At 41.1% G+C, this 26,801-nt stretch overlaps 1 protein-coding gene across 1 annotated transcript in view; it reads right to left on the minus strand.

The window, feature by feature from the left end:
* Positions 1-4,859: 4,859 nt before the first annotated feature.
* Positions 4,860-26,801, minus strand: part of TNFRSF19 (TNF receptor superfamily member 19) — a 64,512-nt gene continuing 42,570 nt past the window's right edge. Inside the window, exons 6-10 of the mRNA XM_054974983.1 lie at positions 14,485-14,649; positions 13,873-13,998; positions 12,585-12,687; positions 9,637-10,031; positions 4,860-8,027 (exon numbers count right to left, since the gene is read on the minus strand). Of these exons, the coding sequence (XP_054830958.1) occupies positions 9,644-10,031; positions 12,585-12,687; positions 13,873-13,998; positions 14,485-14,649 (782 nt within the window). The 3' untranslated portion in view covers positions 4,860-8,027; positions 9,637-9,643. The remainder of the gene's footprint in view (positions 8,028-9,636; positions 10,032-12,584; positions 12,688-13,872; positions 13,999-14,484; positions 14,650-26,801) is intronic.

Below are 26,801 nucleotides of genomic sequence, written 5' to 3' on the forward strand. Positions count from 1 at the left end.
GATGAGACACAGAATGAATGAGGCTGACCGTCATTAGCACTCATTGATGCATGGCTTGCTGATCAAAACCATTACTCCTAAAATGGAAAAAGACAAAGTTGATGAGGCTAGTCTTTTTTCTTTTCTGGAGCTAATCTCAGCAGGAGGTGTGTGGGTTGTGTGTGTTGAGGGAGGGGGAAGGCGGGATATAAATAACAACAACAACAACAACAATCCTTGTTCCTCCTGAACTGCAGCCATGATTAGAAGTACTTTTAAGACTAACCAACTGTACTGTAGCATAAATTTTCGAGAACCGCAGTTCCCTTCGTCAGGTGCATGGAGGGTATAAAGAAACTGGTCAGATATATATAGGTGGTGAGGGGAGGGGGCAGTAGATGCAGTCAGCAGCTTCTGATAATGGGATCAGTTTGCTTATGATAATAAAACATTAAAAATGGCAACATCCAGAAACCAGTGGGAGAACAATCTACCAGGATTTAAACCAAGGATTTAAAGGTTGCTATAGTTCAGCAGAAACCTTTCAAAAACAAAATCCAGTGGGAAGCTGCTGAATTGGAATTCATATGTAAATTTGACTCAGTCAGACTTAGATTGAATAGAGACTATGAATGGTATGAATGGTTATATCTCATCAGAAGCAAACTGATCCCATTATCAGAAGCTACTGATTGCATCTATTTCCCCCTCCTCTCACCACCTATATATATCTGACCAGTTTCTTCATACCCTCCATGTACCTGATAAAGGGAACTGTGGTTCTCAAAAGCTTAGGCTACAATAAAGTTGATTAGTCTTAAAGGTGCTACTGGACTCTTTTCTATTTTGCTACTACAGACTAACATGGCTAACACATCTGGATCTATGATTAGAAGTGGAGGCCAACTATTTACCTTTTTAAAAAGTGGAGACGAGCCATTCACGAACCTTGCAGAGTTCTGTGTAGTTTGGCTCTTAGCCATGAAATCTGTTAGTTGATCTACAGTGTATCCTATGCAGAGTTACTCCTCTCTTAGTCCATTGATTTCAGTAAAGTTAGACTAGAGTAATTGCATAGGATTGCACTGCTAATCTATCTAACTTACTTCATAGGGTTATTCTGAGGATAAAATTGGTGGTGGTGTCAGGAGGAGAAACTGCGCCATCCTGAAATCCTTGAATGGATTGTATGATACTAATGTGTGTGTGTTATGTCATGTGCTGTCATTTCCACTTTATGGTGAACTATGAATGAATGATGTCCAAAACATCCTATCACTGACGGCTTTCCTCAGACCTTCCAAACTGAATGCCCTGGCTTGCTTTATTAAGTCAATCCATCTCATGATGGGTCTTCCTTTTTTCCTAGTGCCTGAACTAGAGACATGCCAAAAAAATGTAAACAAGTCTGTTGAAGGGGAAAAGAAGAAACCCAGACAATACCAAGGTTTGAACTGTTAGGAAACCATAATTTATGCATTGTGAAGGAGGTAAAGTTCCTCAGTGTAGAGGGATAGTTATAAAATGCTTGATAAGGAAAGATAAACATTCCTCCTTTTGGAAAAATTGTGTCACTTTCTCAAATCTTTAGCCTGCCCTCAATCAGCTCTCCCTGTCTGTGGTCTATTATGGGACATTTTCTCTAATCCCATCATTAATTGCTGATGTGAAAAACAGCCGGACTGCTGGCAAATCCACCTGCAGCTCTTTCAAAGGGGCTGCAGCACAGGACACAATCACAAGAGCTCATGTGGCCTGCAAAGGCCAAGGACGGTTTGCCAACACTCATGCCTAAACCAAGGATGGATTAAATTGCACCCTGCTAACACAGAGCGGGCATTGTGCTCTTTTGTTATGCAAGTAGACCGGTCCCATTCTCTTGCAAAAGGGCACACACCAGCTTCAATAAGGGGTCTTTGTTGTCTTTCTTTTTAAAAAAAAATAAAGCAGTGTGCCTGAACTGGAATGTGCTTCAGGTAGTAATCTAAGCTTCAGTCATAAGGGTCAGAAAGGAAGACGGGTGGGGGTGGCTGGGAAGGAAGAGAATAAATTGAACCCACAGGGGATATGCCTTGGAGGGACTTTATAGAATCAAGCAAAAGCTCTCTGAACAGACATCTGAACTATGGTGAAACCCTTGTGGGCAGCGTTAATGCTTTGTCCAAAAGAAACAGTCATTATTCAGTGCCTTTAAGTTCTCAAGGGTGCAAAGTATTGTGTTGACACAAAACCTCTGTCTCTAATTTTGGCTGTTTCTGATATCTCAAGTCAGCGCTGGATGCTATGAGCATGTGTGATCCAATATGCAAGCACCCATTACTATTTTCAGACATTTTAAGGAGGTAAGGGTTGCAGTTACATGTAACTGTTCATCAAGTGGACTTTTGTGCACTGGGACAGGGCACATGTAGGCCAGCTGTGGAAAAGATTTCCAGAGCTTTCTAGAAGACTAGGAGTGCCCCTCCTTCCCTTGGTGATTTTCTGCCCCCAAATCACATGACCAGGAAGGGGGGGCACGATTTTCTCAGTCCACTCCACCCCCACCCCCTGCTGGAGACCACCCACCACTCAGAAATTAAGGTACCAGAGAGTTCCCAGTGAGGCAGGAGTGGGGGGATGTGTGCCTGCACAGAAGACTGCTCAATGAACAAGTTACAGGTAAGTGCAACTCTTTTATTTAGGCTGGCAGGCAGCCAAAGCTTTTAGAAAAAGCCTCTCAGAAAAGAAAGCTGTCAGGCCACACCTTTGGGCTTCTCCCTTTGAAACCAAGGGGTCTAGGGAGAGGGCAGGTGCCTTTAGTCAGGCTGGCACAAGACTACAGCCTTTGAGCAAGAGTTGTTCTAGGAAGGCTCTATCAGATCACGCCTTCAGGGAAAATTGGTAACAGAAAGAGCAGGCAGCTCTATATTGGGATCCCTAGGCAGATAAGGCACACAGAATTGACATTTTCCAGTGTCACTGTAAAGGCACAGCCAGCACTATCTTGAAGAGGCTCCTCCTGAGCCACACTAATGAAAGAAAAAACAAACTTTTCTTCTTTAAATGTGGATTTATTCTTCACTGAAATGACTATTAATGATTAAAAAAAATATTTCCCTGCTTCCTGGTCATGTGATGGTTTTGGTAGAAGAATGTAAGGGGAGGAGGGGTGCTAGAAATTAGAAATGGGCATGAACTCAAAAAATTTAATGACTCTGAGATTCGTGGTTTGGTGCCGACGACAATCCCAAGGTCGTGAACCGCAACGAACATTTCCCATTGCCAAACCGGTTCGAGGTTCATAGTTCGGGGGCATCAGAACGGCCCCCGTTGGAATTAGAGAGCCCATATTCCCGGGGAGTGTTTAACAAGATCTCCTCCAGCCATTACCCAAGTTTGGTCAAGATTGCAATAGGGATCCAAGCTCCAATTAAACTCTCTGTCTCTCTCCACAAAGGATAGCAAGTAGCAGGCAACAGCTCTGTCACACTCCACTGCTCGCTGAAAGTGAAACCCAGCCTGGGAGCCCATGGCTATTTATAAACACAGGTCCCATTGAGCAACGCAGGAGGTCTGTGTTTGGCCATCAGAGCTGCCTATCAGGGTTTGCAGGGATGAGATTGGAGTGCCCATGGCTACAGAACACCCCCTTCCCCCTCCCTCCCCTGGGTGTCTTCTCCCAACTTGTAACCGCTTTGCAGCTCCGGGGTTGGAAGGAAGACTTGCCGATCAAGGTAAGCTGGGCTTCCATTCGAGTTTCCAGGGCAACAGAAGGAGCGCAGACAAAGTTCAGGCATTCCCCCGGCTCTGTTTCCAGGGGAATTGATTGCTGGCGCCTGACTGTCTGGCTTCCTAAACCACGGCCGAACACACCGAACCAGGCTTCTTCCGAACGCTGGTTCGTTGGACGAGGACCATCATGAACCGCAGGATCGCGATAGCATGATCACCAATTTCGTGAGTTTTTGAAGTTCGTAATGCGGTTCATGCCCATCTCTACTAGAAATCTTCCCTGTGGCTGGCCTGCGTGTGCACAGATCCAATGCAGGACTGCACAAAAGCTACGCAGTGCTTGATTTCTTCTGCTTCCAGGTGGCTACTAAGGAGAAAGAGATGCTGGGCTTGGAAGTAAAGTGCAATGTTTTGTCCCTGCCTAAGCATCTCTCTCCCTCTCTTCTCTGGCAGCCTACAGGGAGAGGGAGGCAGCGAAGATAAGCCCAGAACTTCTTCAATTTACTCCTGGCTTTCTTATTTTGTGCCCAGAAGGCTGCTGGGAGGAGATATATATCAGGTAAGACACTGCAATTTAACCTCTTCTCCTAAATATGTGTTTTATACACTTCCTGGTCCTTGTCTTCTGTGTTCTTCTGCCTCTCCTCCTTTGGCAATCTTCTGTTTTTTCCCCACTTGGTCACTTCCTGTTTTGTTTTATTCTCCCTTTACCCCTATGATCTTGTGTTTTATCCCTGTGTGTGTATGCATTATTCTCCCCTCGCCAACCTTTGATAATCTTCGGATTGTTTGTCTGTATTATCTTTTTCTGTATTATCCCTCCATCTTTCTCTGGTATATCTCCCTTGGTCTTTATGTTTCATCCTCCTTTTCCCCTCTTGGTTGCTGTTGTCTGCTCTATGTGTTATCCCCCCTTGGACCTCTTCATCTTTCTCTCTGTGCACCCCCTATCCTCTTGTGTACATGTGTGCTTTGTGCACCTCCTGAGGCAGCCAGTTGTGGTGACGCTTGCCACTCTGCCTCAACAATTTCCAGATGTCCACAGGATCAAAAAGGTTGGGGATTCCTGATATATAGGAATCCCACCTGTCTGTCTGTCTGTCTAAATGGCTTCAGAGACCCCATTATTTAGGCAAAGAGAGGTGACTTGAAACTCACACACATACTGGTGATATTCCAATGGCTGTTTATTAACAAAGAGAAAAACGTATAAAAATGTACGCACCCAATTGTAATTTACAGGTCTCCCCTCCCACCTTGAATTTCTTTATATAAAATAATATTGGAAAAACTCTTGTTTGTAAGCAGTCTTAAAAAAATCTGTATTTTCTACTGGCTTATCTAATGCGGTTTACCATAGGCACCATAATCAAGGCCAGTTTGGTTAAATCAAACATTTTAAAAACTGTATTTACACTATATACATATTTTAACATCCTATTGCAGTTTAAATTTTTGCTCTTGGTATATAGCTGGTGAAGAACACCGATCATATAAATTCCAATGAGAAACTTGTTTCTCAGTATGTAACCACAATCTATTTCAAAGCAGTTTTCAAAGATAAACAGCAGGGCTTTTTTTCTGGGAAAAGAGATGGTGGAACTCAGTGGGTTGCCCTCAGAGAAAATGGTCACATGGCTGGTGGCCCCGCCCCCTGATCAGCGCAGAGGGCAATCTAAACTCCCCTCTGTCTGGAGATCAGGGGCGGGGCCACCAGCCATGTAACCATTTTCAAGAGGTTCCGGAACTCCGTTCCACCACATTCCAGCTGAAAAAAAGCCCTGATAAACAGTAATATCTAGACATTTTTAATCAAATGTTTTACAAAAACACTGAAATGCACATGAGTTCTTTTTGTATTAACAAAGTTTACGCAACTAGTTCTTAATGCAAAAAGTGTACACATTATTTGCTACATTTGTCTAATGTACGAAAACAAAAGGAATTATGTAACAGTTTTCTAAAGTAACGATCTGATCATATGCATATTTACTTAGAAGTGAATCCCAGTGAGCTCAATGGGACTCACTTTCACATAAATGTGCATAGTATTGCAACTTTTCTAACTCTAATACACTCAAAGTCATCATACATTATAAGCAGCTCAATGAACAGCTGAGTTAAGAAATCTGCTTGGCTGATGCAGAAAACAGAAAATGAACTAGATGGATCTGGGCCTCATCTAGCAAGACAACTCTTATGTTCTTAATTAAATATCGTGTTGTGTTTAATGGTACTAAAGTCAGTTGAAAGTTCAGTGGTTTGGCCACAATCCATGAGCAATTCTCCTTTAAAAGCTCCTCTGAAATAAATGGCAGTTAACACAGCAATACTATTGTAGGTGCAGCTCCTATTCATTTCAATGGAACTTATACAGTGCAACTTATTGGTTGATGGCATCCTTTGACTTTACTGCTAATCAAGTTGCTAATTTAGCTGTTAACTTTTTCATATTAGTTTAACTTACCAGTATTTGATAGGATCTTTGGATAAAATATTTTCTCTGAATAAAGACAGTTGATCAGGGGCTTCATATGAAATTCCAGGCTGAGAGATCTGCCAAAAAATTAGTTTGAGTGCAGAAGAATTCTGAAAACTCAGACACGCCAGCGTTATAACTTGGTTCAAGACACCACTGCCCTCAGGCAACGGACTCTGGGAATAGTTGCAGAAGCTGCGAGAACTAAAAACACTGAGGGACAAGTCAATTAACAGAGAATCTAGGGTGGAGATTGGTTGTTGTTGGTGACTGAACAGCCAGCAAGGTAGGAAAAGGGGCAACAAATGGAAACAAGAGTAACAGAGCACGTGGAAACAGATCAAACACTCTGCCAACAGTTTGAGCTAGGAAAGGCCCAGCAGCTGTGACCTGAGGGCAAGGTTCTCCACACTTTGCAGCATCTAGACAATGGCTTTGTTTTGCTTAGCTGGACACTGGGAATAAATCACATGCTACATAGTGAACAACAAGGAGAATGTGTGCAAAAGGACAGAATGAGTGAAAGAACGGGAGAGAAGGTTTGGTTCTGCTTGTCTCAAGACCTGGGGAGAAGGGGTCTCTCCTGATCTTCCAGCCTCTACAGAACTAACAGGGCATCTTCTTACCCACCCAAACATCATCCTGGGTATTCCTTATCCCACACTTTGGGGGAAGAAAGAATATGTGTGGCTAGACACTGCAGCCCACAGGGTCATTATTTGACCTTTGGGGGAGGAAGTTATTGCTCATTATTTTTGGATTAGAATACCTATTGATCTTTGAGGATGTTTATTTCCTTCTAAATTATCTGCCTCAATCCTGGAATCTAATTGATGGTCAACGAAAATGAACCTTCTGTGTCCTTACCGTAGCCAAAAGCCTTATATTACAACACTGGAGAGACAAAGGTTACTCTGCGTTTCAGCTTCAAAGTAGTGTTATCAGTACTATGGTTTCTGCATGTATGAACACTTTCATGCTATCGAGCATCTACAGTACATTGATGTGAAAGACTTTGAATTATTTTTGGTTTCTAGTAAATTCTGTCCTTTTGAAATATAAAATATATCAAGTTCAAACTGGCTATCAGAAAGACATTTTATAATTCTAATTTAAATCTCATGTGTTCGTTTCAAACTTTTAAAAAGTGCCCCTAGAATATCAGTGTGTGTGTGGGGGGGGAGGCGCGGTATTTCACAAATGCTAAATATTAATGAAAAAAATGTTGCTACACTAAGCAGCTAGGTAAGAATCAGTGCGTACAGTTTTTTTTTCACAGCAAGATTTTCCTACACAAACATTTCTGTACAATATACTGCAACTGTCTGGATCAATTATCACCCAAGGTCACAACAATAGTTAAAGTGTAAGAAAATATACAAATCCCCCCACAAACTTGTATTTGATTTTTGGCATATACTACGTTGACATAACAGTATAGCTTGCCCAGAAATCCTATTAAATGTTTTCTTTACTAACAGAATAATGTGAAAACCCATAACACAGCTGCTCTTGTCCGTAACCATAGGCAGATAAAAATGCTTGGTATATTTCCATAATCTCCTTAGCTGAGAGATCAGTCCGCCAAGCTTTTCTTGTGCGTTGATGAGGCACAGAAGCTTGCTGTTTAGAAAGGAGACGCAGTAGCATGAATCTGCCTTTGGTCTTTTACCAAGCTGCTCCTTGAAGGTTTTGGCGCACAGCTGCTGTGTCTCAATGATGCCAGTGTATTTCAGCTGCTTCTGAAACCTTGTAACTTTGACATCCGGGCCACATTCCTTCATGAGCATTAGAAGAAAGGCATGTAGGGATGGGAAGCATTCAGTCTGAGGGCTGACAGGAAAGGTCCTTTAGATTCCTAAAGGAAAGCAAAATGGCAGGTGTTACTCAGATGCAATCAAGTCAACTACACCAGGCCAATGTCTAGACCCATCAATGTTAGAGGATGATACTCATGCCATCTGCTTTTATTGCCGGAACTCAACATTTCACCCTTTTGGGAAGATGAGTTTTTTCTTATAGAGAAGTTTTTATTTTTGTACATAAAGTAGAGGAAAAAGTCCCTCCTTTCCTCCAAAAATTACATTCAGAAACATCAGGAAGGCAATAATTATTCAAATGTGGCACTGTCAGTCTTTATAAAATATCCATAAACACCTTTTAGACTATTTTCTAAATTCACGAGCATAAGCTTTCATAGATTATTACTTCTTGAGATACTAGTGAGACTATTCCCCTTTTTCCCTCAGAGCAAGTGTGCCGGGCTATGCCGCGGTCTCTACAAATTCCAGTGTCACAGCTTCCCTTTTCCTTTGGGGATGACTTAATTCATTTTAGCTTCATTTCTGCTGGCTTCCCCCGACTTTTGCTGTTTTTCAAGTGGAATGATTAGGAAATCAGTCACACATATAGTAGACCTTCACAGGGGTTGCTAGGATGTCACCTTGTCACAGTATCTTATTAGAGTATAACTCACATACAATTACTATATATTTTAAGAACACAATTGTATAAAAGCATGGTTTAGAACACCAAGGCACTAGAAGATGCTACTGTGACATAAGCACTGAATAAAAAGAGTATAAAAGCACAAATGCAAAAACCAAGTGCGACCATAACATGCCCCAATCCAGGAAGGGACACCTGCATATAGATGATGTGGAAGCAAAGCTTATCCAAACTGGCTAGATACATCTTTTGATGTACAGGCAGGAATGCATCTTTCCATCTGGGGCCACTAGTTGTGTGTGTCTAGTAGTGTGCAAATATGGTTTATATGGACCATAAACTTTAGAGTTTCCTTCTAGACTACAGGGAAACCAATCGGAGCACAGACTGTGCAAGTCAGACAAGGAAAACAGGATCTGAAAGCAAGTTCACATGAGAGACCAAATGTTTTCAGACTTTCCTATCATGTACCCATAGGTTTCATGCACAGCACAAGTGGTCATGTGAGCTAGATGTTAGTAACTACAGGCAAACGTAGTGTCTTCCAAGGCCATTTCAGGGTTCTGGGGAGGAGAGGGCAAGGTGGGTTAAAATTTACAGAAGCAGCTTCCACTGATCTCCCTTTGTAAATTTTGGCTTGCTTGCTTGCTACAATCTGTGCATGACAGAGGGTCGGCTGTGAAGGATCAGAATGGATCATGCCCTTCGTGTTTAATTCTGTGAAAAAGTATCTCTATTCATCAGTTTTATCATTTAGATTAAATCATGCTGTGCCCAAACTTAAATTAGGGTACTCCTGAAGTTTTCCTCCTCTACTAATTCCTGTGGTGCAAGTGTGCTGCTAGACATTAGTGTTTAACTTTGAAGCATGAGTAAAAGTCATACTGTAAAGTCAGAATTTGTGACTGAGGATTATTTAGATACTAATTTAAATTAGACAAGGAAAAATCATCCTAAACAACATTAGGAACTGTTTAACTGGGTCTAGCAGACAAAACTATTTATTGCTGTGTTCTTACCTGGCCATCAATTTCTGGAATTGTTAACTGCTCCGTCCTGTTGTGTTGCTGACAATGGTTCAGGAGCCAATGACTGATTTAATGAATCAGTAATACAATAAGTTTTGGGGGGAAGTTCAACTGACTCTGCCGAGCTTCTACAATGAAACTTCGTAGACATGAACAGATTTAGATCCTGATCATTATTTGAATCCATAATGACGTTTTTCTCAGTCTCTAGGCTGAAAGAATTTTCATCTTCTCCTGTTAATTCAGGATATGATTCACAGAAAGAGATGCTATCACACCATGCTGGCTTTTGGATAAGGGGCCAGGCATCGGAAAGATCTCCACAGGTAGAGTGTGAAAGGGAACCAAGGAATGCTGGGATCATTTCGCCAACAGAATTTGAATTCCTGAAAAGTTTATGAGAAATAAGAAAAGGTTAAGAAAAGGTTATGAGACCCAAATAAGTTTCAAAATCAACCTTACGAAGTAAGAACTGAAGAAATTGAGCTTTTAGGTCACTAATGATGCTACAGGCTGTCCTCAGTTGTGTTTGTGACATGCAACCACACTGCACAAGGGTTCCCAGATCCCCTTACCCTCCTGGTGGGGGAGGGCCTGGCAGTCGCTTTTTTTGACTCCTTGTGCACAAATGCTCATGGTGTGGCGTGATAATGTCGCTTTCAGGAGTGATGTCATTGTGCCCAGTGATGGGCATGCTCCTGCTCTTCACAGCGGCCAATTTTGGCCCCTGTGAAGGTGGGAGCATGCTCACTGCTAGGTGTGATTATGACATCACTCCTGGAAGTGATGTCATTGTGCCTGTGGGAAGCATGCCCACTGTGCGCTGGCCCAGGAGGTTTTTTGCTTCCTGGGTCTGTTCCTCGGCACCTTTCCCCCCTGCTGGCCAGATGAGGATGGGGGGTCAGAGGCTGGGAGCAGGCGATTTCCCACCCCACCGGGGGACTGGCAGCCCTACACTACACACTTTCTCACAAGTGCACTCAAAACAAACTGAAAGTAGAGTCCTCCTTACAACCCCCTACTCTCTTTTTGCCTGGCTTGTATTTTTTCCAGGGTCAACAACAGTCCAAGGAGGCTAATAGAACACTAAAAGCTGCAGGACACAGACATAATAAGTGTCCACCAAGTTCAAACCAACACACAATTAAACACAGTTAAGAACTGGACAGAAGCTAAACAGATAAAACAACCAAAGACAGTTTTATTTGTCACTAAAATCTTTCTGGAACTGAAGATTTGAAAGGTGAAACCATGTGAGGGCCAAGTCCTGGCTGTGACGTAATTAGCCCTCTGTGTGACTATCTGCCTTAAAACATGCTAAGAAGAGCCAATCACAGACCTCCAAGTGTTTCATCCGGTTAGGCCTTACTTAGGGTAGAGAAAGTCCAATATCCATGCCTCGGAAATGCTACTATAGGAAAAAGTGTCTTGTTCACAGGACCAGGTTGCAGCCTGACACCAGCTCCACTAAATCCACATGCCCATCCAGCATTAAGTCAGTGCTGGGAAGAAACAGGTCTAAAAGCATGGCCTGAAACATCCCCCCAACTCTTTTTTATTTTGTAACTAACATCTAGCTTGATTTTACTTATTTCACTTATACCCCACATTCCTCCTCAACGGGGATTCAAAGTGGCTTAAACATTCCCCCTTCTCCATTTTATCCCCACAACAACCCTGTGACTTTGGCCAAATCCACACTTCCTTTTTATTTCTGCGCCTTTTTCACAACTGCGGCACTGTTCAAGCAGATATTCACACGCTTTCGCATTCTGCGTGTTCCCTACCATCACCACGCCACAATTGCGCCTCCTTTCCATACCACATGATAATGGCGGAAATCTGTTTTTGCCCAGCCCCCCCCCCTTTTTAAAAAAAGGGCTTTCATAGCGCATTTGGAAAATAAAGAAAGGTCGGTATACCGCAAAACCTACTTTAGTGAGCAGTGGTTTGCGTGGGAAAAGAAACAGATGATGGTCCTTTATCTTACCATCAGTTACTTTCCGCTCTCGGCTTTGAATGGAACCTGGTTCCCCCCTATAAATACTCTGACTTTTCCCTGGCTCTGCCTACATAAGAGTCAGAGTATCGGTATAGCACAAAATTAACTTTTTTTTGGAAAAAAAAAGAGAAGTGACGTGCGCTGTCAATGCTGATGACGAAGGAGGGAACCACCCACTATAACACTTTACTCAGTGGCGTGTGGAGAACTGATTGTGCCACGAAGATGCACTGGGAGGGTGACTGTGATGATGCACAGCATAGTAGCAGAATGAACCCAACTGCCATGACTGTGCAAGATAAGCGTATGGTGAGTGCGTGTGGATTTGGTCATAGGTTAGGCTAAGTGTGTGTGACTGGCCTAAGTTTGCCCAGCAAGTGTCCTTGGCAGAGTGGGGCTTGGAATGTCGGTCTCCCAGATCCTAATTTGAAACTCTTAACTATTACACCATGCTGGCCCTTTATGAAACTTGCACAGTTTTGTGTCATTGTGGTTGATCCTAAGAAAGGTATTACATGGACTGTGTTCTTGGTATTGGATTTTGCTTTTCAACAAGCTTGGCTGTAAACAGCTTCAGAATGGAACTGTCAGAACTTTGGTTACTGGCAATTGCTTTTTGAGCGACCTGCCAGTTTGAATGAGAGCACAGTGCTTTATATATCAAGAAGGCGGCAGTCACCTGAGTGAGCAAAGGGGATGAAACAAAGAGAAATCAGCGACAATTAAGCTGTTAGCATTCAGACCATTATAAGTGGATACCGTTTAGTTTTTCCGCCCAAATTTTATTGTTGATTCTAGCATTTACAACATATCATATTGACATTTCATTTGAACTACAACATATCTGAGAACAAGGTGAATTTTTCATGAAGCTGACAGAAAACATTTCCCAGAAGTTCATGAATTAAAATAAAGTTAGCAATATACACAGAATTACCTTTCATGAAGCGTAGTATGAGAGTGAAAAGGGCAGCTATGACAGCTGTGTTCCAGGCTGCAAGTCTCATCACAGCACAGCGATGGAATCAGATGCACGGGGCCTACAAAGCAAGACTTCCCTTCATAAACACATGAACCATATACCATCTGGACTAGTTACTGCATATCAACTCGGGGATAGTCTGTGCAATCTAGTTAAAAGTGCTTATAGGGGGAGGAAGACTGAAGCTGCTGGCCCATCCATAGGTTAGCTAAGCACAGCAAGACCACACCTACAGACCCGGAAGGCATAGGCACTTTACGGGACAAGGCATGGAACGTTGTGCTGAGCTGGGCTTTAGTGTTGTGTAAAGTTTACAGAAAAGATACTGCTCTGTCCCTGTATCCGATCACAGTTCTTTGTGCTTCCTCTCCATCTTTAGAATAAGAGCAGTCAGCATCAATCTTTGTCTAACTTTCGCTTGATTAATTTTGATGTTTTTGCTCCATACTGTAATAATTAACTTCAAAAAATGCCAAGATTCTGGACAAAATTTGAGATAACTAACTTAAAAAAAAACCCTCTCCCACACTACAAAGAGTCCTTTGTATCCATGCTTAGGAATAAAGCTGTAAAGCACAAATGACACAGAAAGCCATAATTAGAAGCTAAATCACAATCTAATTCGAGTACTCTGAATAAGATTCTGAAGTAAATAGTATATAATGTACAGCTTTCTATACATGGCATATTTCCAACCGCAAATTTATCAGACGCCAGATGTCTGATTTCGATTTTATATAAAAGAGGTTAAATTCCTCTTCTTAACTGTTAGAAGGAAATCAAATAAACAAATCACTAGTGTATGACAGAAGAAAATCTAATGTTACCCCTGGCGAGGATAGGCTATATTTTTGGTATGACCTCTTAATCTGTGCCAGTACACCCGGTACCTTTTTAAAAAATGTAATCTTCTCTAACTGCCCTCAGAAACAGCATACTAATATTTCCCCCTATATAGGCATAAAACATGATTTCTGGGAATGGGCAAGCTAAGAGGTTGAATTGTACTATAAATAAACATATAGTGCTGAGAGTCCCAAACAATTGAAATGTACTCAGCAGCTTAGTAGCAATTGGTTGTACTTCATCTCAAAATTTTATGTTTGGTCACAGCAATTCCATTCCTCAATCCTATGAAGAGAACATTATTTTAGAATGAGATGCCTTAAACTATGAAGCCAAACAGAATTTCTGCCTCTCTTGTGCTCCTACTGCTTGCCTTCCCTGAGAAGACTGTACTTACCACACAAGTGTGATGGGTCCCGTTGGCACTGGCAGCATGCTCTGTGAGGATATACATTAAGTTGTGGTCTGTCGAAACATGACAATTCAGACCCTTCATAGTGAATGTCCTGTGATCTCACAGACCCTTCAGAATAGAGACAATGTGAATTACTAAACTGCCTTCGCAATATTCCTTAAGCCTGTACAGTAAAATTTCACATTCATATACGATCTGTATAATTTACTGCTTTGAATCCTTGAGCTGAAAGCAATCTATAATTGCTGGATAGTATTTTGCCCCTCCCTCTCATCTCAAACAAACATTCAGTGCTGGCTCCTCGTGGCTGTCCTCCCCCCCATGCCTTTCAATGCATCTTGAGGGCTGTTAAGCAATCCTCAAGACGGCAGCTGTGGTCTAGTCATGCAAATTGTGAGATCTTACTTTTCTTTAATTTTTAAAGGATTTTTAATCCTCCTTTAATTTTTTTCCAGATTTTTCTGCAAACCTGGGGGCTATCTCCTGTCTGTTGAGAAATGCACTGTAACTGAACATCCCTTCATTTGGTGGATTTCACGAGCCATATTTTAGGTTATGTTCAGAATTAGATTTATTAATATATGAGAAACTTACAGTTTGGCTTCTTTTCCATAAATTGTCTTTTGCAATAGATCACACACAGGATGAGAAGGGCTAAGAGTACAGTTGCCAGTGCACTGCAGATCACAGCAGCCAGAGCAGTGTCTCGTGGACTGGAAGCAGTTGACGGGATTTTTATCAGATTCACTTTTGTAGTGCCTAAACATAGACAAGTATACACACTTTTTAAGGATATCAAACCAGGTTCAATAGGTACAATAGTATATAAATGAGAGATTCTTTATGAACCACATCTCCAACAAGCAACATGGTATGAACGTTTAATATGGTTTATCCTTAAATACAATGCCAGGGAAAGATGTTTTAGCGTAAGTGATCCAAAAAGTATGGGTTTCACAGCACAAGGCTGCTGTGTCAATATAAGTTGCACAGCAACTTATTTTTTATTTTTCATCTATTTTTCATGAAAAATAAAAACTTCAGTTAAACTTCACCATTCCCTGATGTTAAATCATCATATTCTGAGTAAACTACTAAGAATATCACATTTCATCAAGTACATTAATCCATAAGAAGCAGATTATATATATTTTTATATTCAACTATACACAGACAGACACCATGGAGCTTCCAGGCTAACTATATAAACTGCCTTATATTGAATGAGGCCCTTCTCAGATTTGAAGTGGCCCTCCAGGGTCTCAGGCAGAGGGCTTCCACTTCCCCTACTACCCAGTCCTTTTAACTGGAGATGCCAGGGACTGAAGCTGGGATCTTCTCCCTGCCAACCAAGCAGATGTTCTACGAGCCATGGCATCTCCCAAAATAAAAAAAATTCTACCAGGTTCCTAGAATATACACAGCCACTGCTGAAACATCAGATTCAATGGAAACAGATACATAATTTGGCAGCAACTCTACTGGAGGAGAGTATCTGAACAAAAGCCTGTCTTTGTCTCTCCACTGTGCAAACTTTAAAACCATCCCGTTTAAAACATTTCTCTCGCTTACTATACCAGCTTCATATCAATAATAACCTCCTACTTTTTACATTTTATCATGCCTTAAATTCAAGGAGTTCAAGGTGTCATGTAAGAGTCCTACCTTTTATCCTCATAACAACTCTGAGGCTGAGAAAGGTTTTATCACTTTAGTAAACTTCATGTTGTAGCCTGCGGGCTAAGTTACAGTTGCCTTTGGGTCACCTGTGAGGATTTCTACACTAAAACTGTTAAGTTCCCTGTTGGGATTGCAACTCAGAGGCATACAGGCCCAGATCCAGAGTGGCACTTGCACACCAAGGCCCCGATCCAAATTGGACCCCCCCCCCCAATGAGTTATGTTCCCAGTGAGGACCCTGCAAAACAGAATCTGATTGAAAATCCTCATGACTGACCCAGAGATGACATTAATGTGTAATTTGGACCTGACAGTAACTACTATATTTCACTGGATCCTATTTAAACAACCAGACAAGAGTGGAAGGTGCCATAAGTTACGTAGTTTTCCTGTAGCCCTTAGGGAAGTGGAAAGTATCCCCTTTGTTACAAAATGGGGTGGTGGTGGTGAACAACTTCCCTGACCTATCAGAGCCAGTGCAACATAACGGCTAGCGTGTCTGACTAGGATCTAGGAGGCTCAAGTTTGAATCCTCACTCTGCCAGGGAAGCTTGGGCCACTCACATATTCTCAGCCTAACCTACTTCACAGGGTTGCTGTTGTGAAGTTAAAATTGAAGCAAGGAGAAGGATGTAAGCCACTGTGGGTCGCTATTGGGGAGAAAGGCAGGGCATGGTGGTGGTTATCAATTTGACTTGGGGTACAGTTTGTAAAAAAAAAAAAAGCTTGATTGTTGTGACCCACTCAAACACTGCCACCCCCCATAAATCTCCCTTCATAGGTAAGGACAGCCACAACATGCCATCTGTCTAACATCTATTATCAGGTAGAGAACCCTGACCCAAATTCACACTGGGTCTCCTCTTCCCATAGGCGTCATCAGATAGGCAGCCAGTTCCTTATATTTAGTTCCCCTCACCCAGCTACTGCCCAGGGCTATTGGGGAAAGGGAACTTCATGTTTACTTCTCACAGATTCTGCTACTCTTTAATTAAAATTAGCCCACTGGTCATCATGACCAGAATGTTCTCAGGAGGGTTTTGTGCCAGTGTTTTATTTTCCTTCAGCTAACAACTTCAAGCCAGCCAGGGTTAAAACAGAAACAATAACTTTTGAAATGATACAAAGCCTATTCATCATCAGAGATGAAGGTAGGATGGCTATATCCACCATAAGCACTGATTCCTGTTTCCATCTATCTTGAGCACTCTAAAAAAACTACTAATCTGTGCAAAGTTTAAAGGCTTTTCACTCTTGTATGCACTAGAGGGTTAGTCCTTACCATCTTACTACTGCCAACTTGTAAGAGGCAGTGCCTGTGGAATCTCATCATTCCAACAACTTCACAGGCAACAAACAAAACCCACAAAGATTTGGTATATAAGTGAAAGATTTCAAGGATACACAACTAAAATGTATTAGTTCTGAAAAAACGAAAAGTAAATCATGTCTGAACAAAGCTAAGAGACTATAATTTCCTGCAAAATGATCTTTCCAGTTATAATGGCCAGTTGGGAGATCAAGGCCTGCCAAAGTATGGTAAAATGCCTATAAAATCTTACACTTTAAAACGCTGTTATGTTAAGGGTGCAAAAGTACTCAACAGGAGAAAGCTTTCTTCCTCTTATGACCTATGTTACCAGCCCCGCCCCCCAGGGGTAAACTAGCAGCAAGAGAGGAATTAAAACCTCTCCTCTGAAAAAACTGGCTGGGGTACATATAAGGGTAATAATCAGACAAGCGTATACTTGCAGAAAGACTTAGTTGAATAACAGAGCATGCCTGGACCAAACATTTCATCCATGTAAGCTACAGCATAGGAATATGTTGAATAAGTGATTCAGGAACCATTATAACGGAATTTATTTTACCCATTATATGATTGATACTTTTCCAATTCTCATGCATATTTTCAAAACCCCATATGTATAGTACTATATTGTTGTAGTAAGCTTGTTTATCAGCTGTGGACTCTAGGTGATTCATGTGACATTTTATACTAATATTTTGTAATCTTCTGAACTTTGTACTTTATTCCTTTTCCAACAGAACATAACACATGAAGCTACAACAGTGCAACAAATCACTGCTGTGATGCTACAAGCCAAATGTAAGCAAATATGCAGTGGAAGTTATGGCGAAAGTGCCTCATGAGCACCTTGTTCCACCACAGGGATGTGGCATTTAACCAGCTGGCCCGGACCCCATGGCACTCTAGTTCACTTTCCAGTCTTATTCCCCCATTCCCCCCCTCCAATGATCCATGCTATTGCCACTGCCACGAGAACATTTTAGTGATAGGCCTGCCTAATCTTCTGGAAAGTACACGCTCTATTTTTGTGTCTTAAAATTCTGTTTTCCATGTGATCAAAAAATGTTAGAAAGAGTCAAGCACGTGGCCAGAAGTTGTATGGCGAAGGGCATGAGTACACTATGGAGGGATGGGGGAAGGTTGCCCGAAGCTTATTATCCTAAATCCTGCAACTCAGTGGGTGGGGTGGAATGGAGGGGGAGACCAGTGATACCCTAGGGTGGGACCTGGTGATATCAAATTGAATAGCAGAATCAATAGTACTTCCACACAACACTAGGTATGGTGTATGTGTGTAGTCACAATCACTTGGCTTAAAAGGAATGAAGTATTAATACATGAACATACACAAAGCTGACATATTGAAACAGGCCATCAATCCTTCGAGATCAGTGCAGTCTACTGAGAATGGTAGTGGCTTTCCAGGGTCTCTGGTTTTTCACTTCCCCCACTGCCTGGTTGTTTCAATTGGAGATGCTGGGACTGAACCTGCAACTTTGGCTTGCTAAGAAAAGGCCATTGAACCACAGCCAGTCCCAAAATTCAGCTAACTGAAGATAGATAACATGGAAATTAGCTTTGCGCTCAAATATAAAATGTAGTTGAGTTATTCATGCCAGTTCATTGCCTCCACTCTCCAATTTATATGTGAAGCAGCTACCAAGAGCCAGGTAGGTAGACGTGTGTGGGTACTGCAATAATGGGCACAGTGTTTCAAGTCTTGGTTTTCAAAGAGGGGATTATTGCTGCCTCAGATTTAATTAGATTCTCCCAAATGTCTTGTTTTTCTGCAAGGAGATGTGGTGGTGCTGTCTGGATATTTTATCTAGCCACCTCTTCAGCAGTGCAGTAGTTATTTTGCTGAAATAAGAGAGTCTGGAGTTTAAACCTTCCTGAGCATTATGCCTGTTCAGCCGTAATCCTAGATACTGGGGAAGGGAAAACGGGGACTTGACCATGATTATTCATTGCTGAGTTAAAGGAATTCTACATATGATCAGAGGCAAATGGTCTTTTGCATGGGCAAGCTGCATCAAGGTGAGTTGCAACTGATGATTTAAAAAGCATACCAGGGCTGAATGAAACTGGGCATTAATTTTTCTGCTCCCATTTACCCTCTGAATGCCTCGCCTAGGTCAAATTCACCACTTTAAACAGAGGAGGCATTTCCAAAATAGTGTACATCTTACTCCACCTTACTTCCTAATGTTCTCACGTGTCACTGTGAACATTAAAGACAGAAACAAGCAAGAGAGAAGCAAAGGGCCAGGGCCGGGAGAAGGTTGCAGGATAGATCAGTTGAGAATTAATTTGTCAACATGGCATTAACTTATAGCTCCAGCATTTTTTCAGCTTCCTCTCCCATATTTCTTTGAAGGCAATATGGAGAAAAACTGTGCATATTTCCCCTCATCTCTACAATGAAAAGGTATATTGGCTTTTTTTTCCCCAGTGAAAGCTGTGAATTCAAAGATGGGGACTGCCCTGTATGCTCCCTGTAGCTACAGACCTAGTAAGAGCAGCTCACAAACAAAAGCATTACAGTCCCCTCTCAGTTCCCTTGAACCAAGTTAAATTGCTCTTATCAAGGGAAGAGAATCTTCTAAATGTCTAAAGACATAACTACGCTGTATGCAGATACAGCTTTTAATAGAAAGCCTTGCCTTGGAACATATGGAGTAAGAGCAATGTTACAACTGCCAGTGTGCTGTTGGCCTGTTGCAAGCTGGGAGGAAAGCTGTACCAAATTTCTCTCGGCTTGCTGAACATGCTAATCTGCACATGCAGGCCAGCAAGATTTCACCCTATATCTGAACTTATATAATGTAAAGACTTGAAGAACTAGAAAATATTGATATGCACCACCCAAGAAAAATAATCTCTACAGTTGTGGGATATGTTAGTATCTCATCTAAAAATAAAATGAAAATTCACTGAACATTTTCTTTATTGATAGTCAATGTTGTTCAACTCCTTGGTCAACTCCACTTGCTGCGCTCTGGGGTCTCTGCTGTGATGCCCTGTGCTCTGGGCGGAACCCTGAAACCTCAGAATGGAGGGGGAGGGGGTGTTTTACCTTATTCCTCCTATTACACCTGTGGCTGCTGCAGCTGTACCATTAAACAACAACACTCTTCTCATCAGCCTTGTTCTGGCTCCTCTTGAAGGGGCTGGCCTCCTCCTTCCCCAGACCAATCCTGGTTGCCCTGCACTGGAAATCCTGCAGAGACCCAGCACATGTTTCCTCCAGGAGCAGGCAGTTCCTCCCTGTCTCCACCTCTCTGTTTGGTAACCCTCCTACCTTGTCCCTCGGCAGGCCAGCAGCCCTCTCTCTGAGTTCCTGGTGGGAGCAACTGGGCTCTGCTGTCTTGTCTGGCCCTAGTGGCTTGGCCTCACCTTGTGTGCATGCCCGTCCCTGCCAAACTGCTGTATCCCCTAGCTGGGACTTGGCTGGCTTCAGATGAAACAGCTGTTTGCTAACCACCTCTGGATGTTCATTGGTGCTGGCAAAGGCATCTGTGTTGGGAGGCTCCCTGACACCTGCTGGCTTTCTATTGCTTCCATTGGCTTCTTTGATGCTGCTGCTAAGTCCAGGTGGTGCTCTAATGCTGGACAAACACAACAGACATACTCAATTGAAAATAGGTGGATCAGATCCATCCAATCTACCTTTTTAATGAACTGTATCAAATGGATTAGTCACTAATTAACATCAAACGTTTCTTTCTAAATTCAAAGCATGTATGCAAGAGTATCGTAAGTGGCCTTAAGGGTCAGCTGTGTTAATAAATAAAAACTCTTTGTAGTATCCACTCAGTAGAGTCTATTATTATTCTGTTCCTCTTGAGGAATTTCAAGTTCACTTCAATCTGATACCTCTTTGTTAATAAAAAGTAATGATTAAGTTAAATTTCTCTGAGACACACTAGACCTAAAACAAACACTCAGCCTCTGGCAAAGAAAGTTGCTAATTATAGGATTGACTCAAGAGATGAAAGGTTCTTCTAGTACTAACCTGTGCAGAAAGCTGGTTAAGAGAAATACTGACATTCTCAAACACTATAGTTGAGCTTAACACTTTCTTCCCCAATTTCAAAGAGTAATGCTAAACATTATAGCTTATGGATACAATAGTTCTCTGCGTGTCCACTACGCTCACATATGAAGGAATTCCTATAAAGTAGTGGTCTTCAGCCAACAGATCAGGATATTCAGGTCTGCTGTTGAGCCCCTGTAGAGCTACCATTTTTTGCAGCTTTGAGTAAGTGCCATACTACTTGTGCATGTTATTAGAAAGTAAGAGTGCCATATCCCCTGCTGGTTTTGCTTGCACCCTCAAAAGAGCAGCAGAATGGTGAGACAAGGTCGCTCAGTTGCGGAAAGGATTCTTTCATGGCTCTGACCTGTAACTTGTCCCACACTATGATAATCTCTTGGTTCCTGGCATAATGTCCCAGATCATTGTGAACTTTATTGAACTTTTTTTTAAAAAAGCTGCATATAACAGTTAAAATAATGTGTAAGCAAGAGTTCTGTCTTCCACTGAGCGACACGTGAGGACATTATGGGGAATGGAACGTCTTTGCAAAACTAACATATTCAATATCTACCCTGCCCATTCTGCTTAGCCAAGGAATGCAGCTTCGTTTTCCTTGATGCAGCAGAGGTGAAAGGTTAGATGAGGATATGGGTGGTACTCACAGACCACCTGTTTCCCATAATGGCCTAACATGCAGACTGTACATGTGATTTGGGGGGGGGCGCGCTCTATTATGCCCTATGAGGGTGCCATATCTATGTAAGGAAGCATCTTGCCCGATGTGGTTATTAATCTAAATAATACAAACATCTTGGTATAAAGAAATTTCCTAGATTGTGGTTTGAACAATTTTTTTAAAAACTCTTAACACATAATTGAGGCTCGTATAAATCTGTGCAAAAGATATTAAAACCCAAGAGGTATTTTACCTTTCCAACTAAGCACAGATACTGAAGTTGGAAGTCTATTGTTACAATAGACATTTATACAACTTCTGAATACCATCTAAAAGAAATATGTAAACTACACTCAAAGTATAGACACAATATCTAGAACTGATTAGTAAAAGGCCTTCTTTGAGAAATACGGTTTAAAGGAGTTCCTGCACCCCACATGCATGTAAAGCGTAAAAAGTCAGCTTGCACATACTGGCAAGACAAATGGCTCGAAACATGTCACGGGGCAACGGTTCTGGGGGTACATTTGCCTGGGTCTTGTTCAGAAGCATGAGGCCCAGGCAGAGAATATCACAGAATGATGCAGTGCTTTAAAAGACAATTGAACGAAAGGCTGTAAGGAAAGAAGTAGTTAAGTTAATAAGCCAAAAGTATGAGGCTATGAGTAGTAGAGGAATGACAGTAGCTGCTTGTCCTGTAAGTGCTTCAGAGAAGCTCTGCTCTCCAGGGAAGGCGCAGTCTAGACAGTAAATTGCGGAAAGAGGCAAATGTACAATGCATTATAAATAAAATTGCTCTGCTGTTGATGGAGGAACGCTGGTGTTCTGTGGGTTCTGTCACATAACTGCTTCATAATGGAAGAACCTGGGTATGACAAGGCACTCAACGAGATCAAACAGATTTTGTAGTGATTCCTAAGCAGTTTCAGTGAAAGTTACAGCCTTCTAAGCCTATTTGCTTCAAAGCAGTTAGAAAGATGTAACTCTGCATAGGGCTGCACTATTAATTGGGTGTTCAATTGAAATCAATGGGACTTTCCCTAGAAAATGCCTATTATGGCTAGCTTTATGATAAGAAGACCTTTTCCGTTTCCCACTACTTTTCTAACAGGCTGCCCAGATCCACTATTCTAATTGAAACAACTCACCTGACCAAAACAACTTTTGCCATCCTTATAAGCTGAAAAACTTCTTATATATACAGGATCTTGCAAGTATGCCCAATATTTATTTATTTATGCCATTTATAGTCTGCTTTTCTTACTGAGACTCAAAGCAAATTACATAGAGTGAGATTAGCACAGTCAATATCAAGAACATCAAGGATAAATAAATGCAAGTTTACAAAGACATAACATTAGCAAAAATCCAATACAAAGCTGAAAATTTTCTGAAATAGAGCATAAGCAGTTCTAGGACTGATATCAGACAACAAAGAGCTATCCAGTAAGGTCATACTTAAAGTAACAGGTAGTACATAGGACCTACTTAAAGCACCAGATAGTTTATACGGCAACATAGTGAAGTCTGTGGTCCCTAATTCGTTAGTGAAGCATCTCTTTGAGATCATCTCCCTACAATACAGCCCTCCTATCTGAGTGAAAACCCCTTTTGAATAATTCCGTTTTGCATTGTTTGCGGAAGGCCAGGAAAGAGTTGGTAATTCTGAATAACCATCCTGACTAAACAACTCCAGGAGCCTTGGTCATGTAAATTAGCCTCTGATTTTTACATTTGTATGAAATTAGAACATTGTAGAAGAAATGCTGACACAACAAACAACACTGAGATGCAGTGTATTAAATCAGTCTAGAATCCTGTTTTGCTAAGTATAATGTGCTGTAATCAGTACTTGTGGTTAAAAAGAAGGGTTTTTTTTCCAGTTTCCTTGAAAAATAAAACCAGAAAGAGAAGGCATGTAAGAAGATCCTAGTGCAGAGTTTACTAAACAAATGTTCAAGGGCCAAATTATGGTCAGTTCTATATCTTCTCAGTTCCTTTAATCAGGCTCCATTATCTTGATGTTCATTTAATAGGTCTGTACCACTACAGCCACATGTTCACTTTAAGAAAATAGAAAAGTGCTGTAATTTTCAAAATTGTTGGCATTTGGTGAGCCAAATTGGCTAAGATGCTTGGAGGTCTTATGATGTTTCTTTCAGTTTGAAGTAGCTGCAGTGGGACCTGCACCTGAACCACACAATTGGGGGAAGAGAAGTATAACCCTGCCCTCAAGGTTGTTTTTAAAATCTAAATGTCTCCCCCAACTTACTTATTTGTCCCAAAGAGAGAATGCAGATATGTGTATGGAGCCTGTTTTTCCCATGGAGCAAACAGAAGCTTCATCTATAGCTGCTTTGAACTTCAAAAAACTGGGAGGTGCAATCATGGATTTCCCAACAAAGTCTTTATTGTTTGATGTATATCTAGATGGAGTCACCATTTTCACAGGTTTGCTTCTTGTACAAAATACTCTTGGAAATTGTTTCCTTTCTCTGTGTAAATGGCACATGGTTACTGTTTCATATTTTAAGGTATGATAAAAATATGATTTGCCAAAGATATGCTTTGAAGTCAAGTGACTAATGCTCAAGAAACAACTTTATAAGATTATAACTGAATGCTGTTCTATAATAGAGTTCATTGTTATAGGCCCAACCATGGTTTAGCATTTTATCTGAAACAAGAGAGAGTTCAGAGGGTCAAAAAGACCATCTAATTAAATGTAACTCCAAAGACAAGACCACCACACATCAACATTCCCACGGAAGAGACAAACCTACACAATTCAAACCAAAGTGTGCTACAAGAAATCTGATGCACTGCAGAAAGGTATCTATAGCTATTTGTCAAAGTCTCAGTTCAGACATCATGTGACACTATGGCTTAATTAAACTAACCATGATTACTGTGATTATCTAAATACAGGCCACTCCATTAACTATAAATTAGGATGCATATACTTACAAATGCACCTACTGTCAAGTTACAACCGACTTATCAAGAAAGGAGATTTCAAGGCAAGTGAGAAGCAGAGTTTTCCTTGGTGGTCTCCCATCCAAGTATTAATCCCGCTTAGCTTCCAAGAGCTGATGACATTGGGCTATACCATGCCGCCGTCTTTCCAACACATGTGCTTAAGAGGGTTACATTTGAAATAATGGTTTTAAGTTGGTTTATTAACTACATTTACAGTATTGTCCTAAACAGAGTTACTCCCTTTTAAGCCCACTGAAGTAAGTGGGCTTAGAAGGGTGTAACTCTGTTTAGGATGGAACTTTGCATCTTAATTATGGCTTAGTGTGAGATACGAACATGGACATCATGGCTTAATCCTGGCTTGTTCCCTGGCTTTCACAATGCAAACCAGGATACCAGCTGGGTTACTGCTGAGGAGATAAGGGAAAGAGGGAAGGTGGATGGTGTCAGCATTTGTTGAGGTAAACCAGGACTTGAATAATTGTCTGCAAACCGAATCCTGGTTTCTTAAAATAACCATGGTTTTACATTATGTCTTTACTGGGTCAAAGACTTTTCAAACAAACTAATATCAATAAATAAATGCAAATATGGTTGAACGGTTTCTGTATGTGAAGTGACAGCTACTTCTCCCTGAACAAAACAAGACTAATGTCTAATGAAGTTGTTAATGAATATGTCATGTTGTTAGGAATCACCTTTATTTTAACTAACTGTCTTATGATATTTCTGTGTAAGATACATAGCATTTTTCACTTGCCTCTTTTAAAATCATTCCAAGACAGCAAAGAATGGTAAAAAGAGAAAGGTGTGATGAAATCAGGAAAAACCTGTTGTTAAACATACTTATGCCACCTTAGAATAAAGCCAAATTATCAAACTGATCTCAGTTGTTTAACATTTTTGATTCATAACGTAATCAGGAACCCATCTGGTATTAACATCACTCTATTTCAAAAAGTACTTAATCTTGACAACTTTCTAACTGCCATCTCTTTTTTGTACATGTTTACTTACAATAAAATCGTTACTGTACATTACTTAGTATTTGGCAAAACTTTTATTTACAAGAATGATAAACATCAAGCCATAAAATAAAACTGACTGCTTTTTTTAAAAAGTTCACTATTTAATATAAGCAGAAGAAATTGTATGGAAATAAATGTTTTGAAAAAACATTATGTGAAGTTATTTGGCAAAACTTTTATTTACAAGAATGATAAACATCAAGCCATAAAATAAAACTGACTGCTTTTTAAAAAAAGTTCACTATTTAATATATGCAGAAGAAATTGTATGGAAATAAATGTTGTGAAAAAACGTGAAGTTACTATCGCATAGCACTGGCCCTTGGGGGCGGGGGGGGGGGGTAAAGGTTGGTTAGAACAAGAAATGCATGATGTTGTGATGTTTGAACACATGTAAGTTGTATTAAGTATTGCTAAGATGGGATCCAATAAACGTGGAGCAGTATTTTTTGGTGTGCTAGGTACGTCTGAATCTAACCTAAAATTAAAAGTTAAAAACAGAGCTAGAGTTCAGTTGGATTTGGTATGAACTTTAAGTTTCTATAACTGAACTTTTTATTCCCCAAAACAGAATACATTGCAATAAAAAATAACAGAAAAGCAAGTGATTTAGTATAATTTATAAAACATAACTTTTAGTTCAGAAATCTTGAAATAAAATTAGTCCTTCTCTTGATTAGAAAAGAGTATGCACAATGGGCATCTTCAGTGAAACTCTTCGGCACTAAAACTCTCAGTGTGATATCGAGATACCGCCAAAAGCTGCTAAAATACAGCTGGAAACAAGAATAACTGGTTGCTCTTGAGCTTGATTCAGTTTGGTCATTTGTACGTCCAGGGGTCATTTCGTAGAAAAAGAGCTGGAGGAACTTATTAGTATAACTCATCAGCATAACTCATTAGCATATGCCATGCCTCTTGCCATCACCAGAAGTGTGTCATTAGTATAACTGACTTTCATATGCCACACCCCCTGACATCACCTATTCTGTCTGTTTTGGACCCAATCCTGGCCATTCAGGGCCGAAATTGGGCCCAAAATGGCTGAAAAGGGGCTGAAAATGGCTGAAAAGGGGCTCAAAATGGTGAGGATCGGGCCGCTGTTGAGCGTGAGAGTGATCCGCCACCCGTCAGAGGCCTGATCCAGGCCGTTTTGGCCCCAGTCCAGGCCAAAACGGGCCCAAAATGGCCGAGAGT

The sequence above is a fragment of the Eublepharis macularius genome, chromosome 3 (genome assembly GCF_028583425.1).
Source record: "Eublepharis macularius isolate TG4126 chromosome 3, MPM_Emac_v1.0, whole genome shotgun sequence".
Taxonomy (NCBI): Eukaryota; Metazoa; Chordata; class Lepidosauria; order Squamata; family Eublepharidae; genus Eublepharis; species Eublepharis macularius.